Consider the following 2,936-nt stretch of genomic DNA (forward strand, 5'->3'; position numbering starts at 1 on the left):
GTTTCCCCCCCAAATATATAGGATTTATTCAGTCATCAGTACAAAACATCCAACAGAAAGCTGCCCCCCCCACTCCCGGGTCCCTCTGCGTCACACCGGGAGGCCGTCCTGCCTGGAAGGCCACGTCCGCTCGGCCCTCAGGCCTCGAACATGGCACAGCTGGCGCAGAGCACTTTCTCGTGGACGTCACTGCAGTCCACGAGCGCGCACAGGGTGCAGGCCATAGTCCCGCAGCTGCCGCAGGTGCGCACGCAGTGCCTGCACAGGGCGCGCTCACACTGGCCGCAGGCCGCTCCGTCCACCGCTCCCGTTCGCACGCAGGAGGAGCAGGCTCTGCGCGCTGCCCCAGGCGCCTCGGCTTCGAAGGCCTGGGCTCCCCTCCGGGTCAGGCGGCCGTCTGGTCCGATCAGCATCTGCCCCCGTGTGGCCCGAGGGGCCTCCATGGGGCCCAGCTTCGGGGACTCTGGCAGATCCACCACTGCACAGCCTTCCTCCCACGCGTGGTCCTTGCAGGCCTTGGCCCCGCGGAACAGGAGCTGCCTGGTCCTCTCGTAGATCTCCCGCGAGTAACCAGTAACGCTCGGAGCACACGCCGGGCGGCCCCGCTTGGGCATCGCCACGGACCAGGGAGTTCTGTTTTCTGTTTTTTTAATATTCCACATGTAAGTGAGATCATACAGTATTTGTCTTTCTCTGTCTGACTTATTTCACTTAGTATAATGTCTCAAGGTCCATCCATGTTGTTGCAAATGGGAAGATTTCCTTCCTTTTTTATGGCTGAATAATATCCGTGTGTGTGTGTGTGTGTGAACATTTGTGCTTCTATGTTCAGCAACTATATGAGTACCAGAGAGCCCTGATGTCAAGAATTTGGTCTTTCTGTTACATAATGTATTCTAATTTGTGGGGTCAGGAAAAAATGAATGTACTGTGTGCGCACTTGGTCCATTCTGGGGTTGTCCATTGTGACCTACCTGCCAGCCCCCGAGCAAGATGAGACCAACCTTGGCACATCTTGAGTTCCTCAGTAGTCCATCCAATGAGAACACACTTGTTGGTGAATGACAACTTGGCTCAGACCCCAGGCCTCCCAGCAACTTCCAATCCTGGTGGGAGGAGACAGGAACAAGCAGCTAGGACTCTGGAAGACTTGCCATTCACCTGCAAAGGTCTTTGGGTCCCTGGATCTTCCATAGGCCCCTCCCCACTAACTCCATCCTGCTCTTCCCTGCTCTGGGTGAACTGATGTCACCAAGCCATCCTCTCCCACCTTTATGCCAGGTGTCTACTCAGGGGCAGGGATCTATAAGATCACCATGAAAATCACATGGTAGGCACACAACATGAATAATTGACATGATTGACATTGACCCAAGTGGAACTGAATCCATAATAATAAAAGGGTAATATGCTAATTAGACCGGATGTTTAGATGTCCTTCCAGATGAAGCCAGGGCCGGAGGAAAGCCCAGGTGCCAGGTGCCTGCTGGTGGCCAGAGTGAAGCCCGGGTTCCCGGTGCCAGAGGGAAGCCAGTGCTGGCAGACAGGGAAAGGAAGGCCTACTCTTGCACAAATTTCGTGCATCGGGCCTCTAGTTAATATATAATTGTGAGTCTGGGGGTCAAGTGTGAAGGTGTGTGGTTCAGGGACCAGTGTATGATGCTTTCATGTCTCTGTCCACCCACCATGTGGGTGAACCCACTGTATCCATTCAACACTCATGTCTGGCACCGACTCAGTGCCCAGCTCCATACTGGGTACCAAGCTGAGCCAGAGGGAGCAGTTCTATCCCTTTTATCCCTTGAATGGGCCGTTGCCGGAGACCGGTCCATCCTTGCTGCTTGACGCAGTCGCTGCAGGAAAGAGGCATCTGCACAGCATGTGTTTCAGTGGACCTGGCGTATGTAGCATACTGTTTTTAATATGTTTGCTCCCTTTAGCGCCATGTGTTTTAACCAAGGTCACCTCTCCGAGAAAAGTTGTTTCCCCAGGTGGGGATCTTTCCCTGAGGTTAGGGAGGGGATACAACCCCTTAATTAAGTGCCAGGCGGATAATTAAGCTACATGGTCTTTACTCCCTGGAATGGAGATGAGAAACACCTGGTATAAATACGGATGTAATAAGACAATAAACGTCAGATCCTCATCAGTTCCTGACCAGAACTCCGACCAGAACTTTGGCTGGAGATCCTGGCTATAGGTCCTGACTAGGCTGCTGACCAACTGAAGGCTGTCTTCGTGTCATTCCTTCTTCGCCGACTCCGTCCACACCTTTGGGGACCCCTGGACCTGCTGGGATTGGACCCCAGCAGGCCGTGTGTATACACCCCTGAGAGAGAATAAGGAAAGGTGGAGAACTAGATTACAGTAAACTAAAACTTACCTGTTGAACCACAGGTGTTCCTTGTGTCACTCTCTCTGCTTGCCCCATAAAGATGGAGCCAGGGAATTACTGAGGTTGGGAAGCTGTGGGTGGAAGAAGGAAGAGAGAAGGAAAGAGAGGTAAAGGCAGGGGCAATCAATCAGCTCTAGTCCTGCATGCCAAGAATGTGTTTGTGTGATGGTGGTGGTAAGCTTCCAAAATGAAAACAGTCTCTTACACTTTATAGAACACTTTACAGTTTAAGAAACATTCTCATACATCCTTCATCTTCAACCTCAGAAATAAAGCAGACAGATGCTTCTCCCATTGTACACATGAGGCCCAGGGAAATTAGGGGTTATGCTCAGGGGGAGGCCATGGAGGTGTAGCTAGGTCTGGAGCCCAGAACTCAGCTCTTGGCAGCTGTGCCATTGGCTTCCCTCAAAAGGAACAAAAGCCCGGCCAGTGTATCTCAGCAGTTGGGCGTCAGACTAAGAACCAGGAGGTCATGGTTTGATTCCCGGTCAGGACACATGCCCAGGTTTCAGACTCGATCCCCAGTGTGGGGCATGCA

General features: G+C 52.6%; 1 protein-coding gene across 1 annotated transcript; it reads right to left on the reverse strand.

Annotated features, from left to right (window-relative positions):
* Positions 1 to 69: 69 nt before the first annotated feature.
* On the reverse strand, positions 70 to 614 carry SIVA1 (SIVA1 apoptosis inducing factor). The gene has a single exon (XM_006093132.3). It carries the CDS (start codon positions 612 to 614, stop codon positions 138 to 140), a length of 477 nt encoding a protein of 158 aa, XP_006093194.1. The 3' UTR covers positions 70 to 137.
* Between the last annotated feature and the right edge of the window lie 2,322 nt (positions 615 to 2,936).

The sequence above is a fragment of the Myotis lucifugus genome, unplaced genomic scaffold (genome assembly GCF_000147115.1).
Source record: "Myotis lucifugus unplaced genomic scaffold, Myoluc2.0 scaffold_109, whole genome shotgun sequence".
Classification (NCBI taxonomy): domain Eukaryota; kingdom Metazoa; phylum Chordata; class Mammalia; order Chiroptera; family Vespertilionidae; genus Myotis; species Myotis lucifugus.

Bases quoted from the DNA above. Each gene is read 5' to 3' on its own strand.
- SIVA1 (XM_006093132.3), bottom strand. From the start codon at position 614: ATGCCCAAGCGGGGCCGCCCGGCGTGTGCTCCGAGCGTTACTGGTTAC.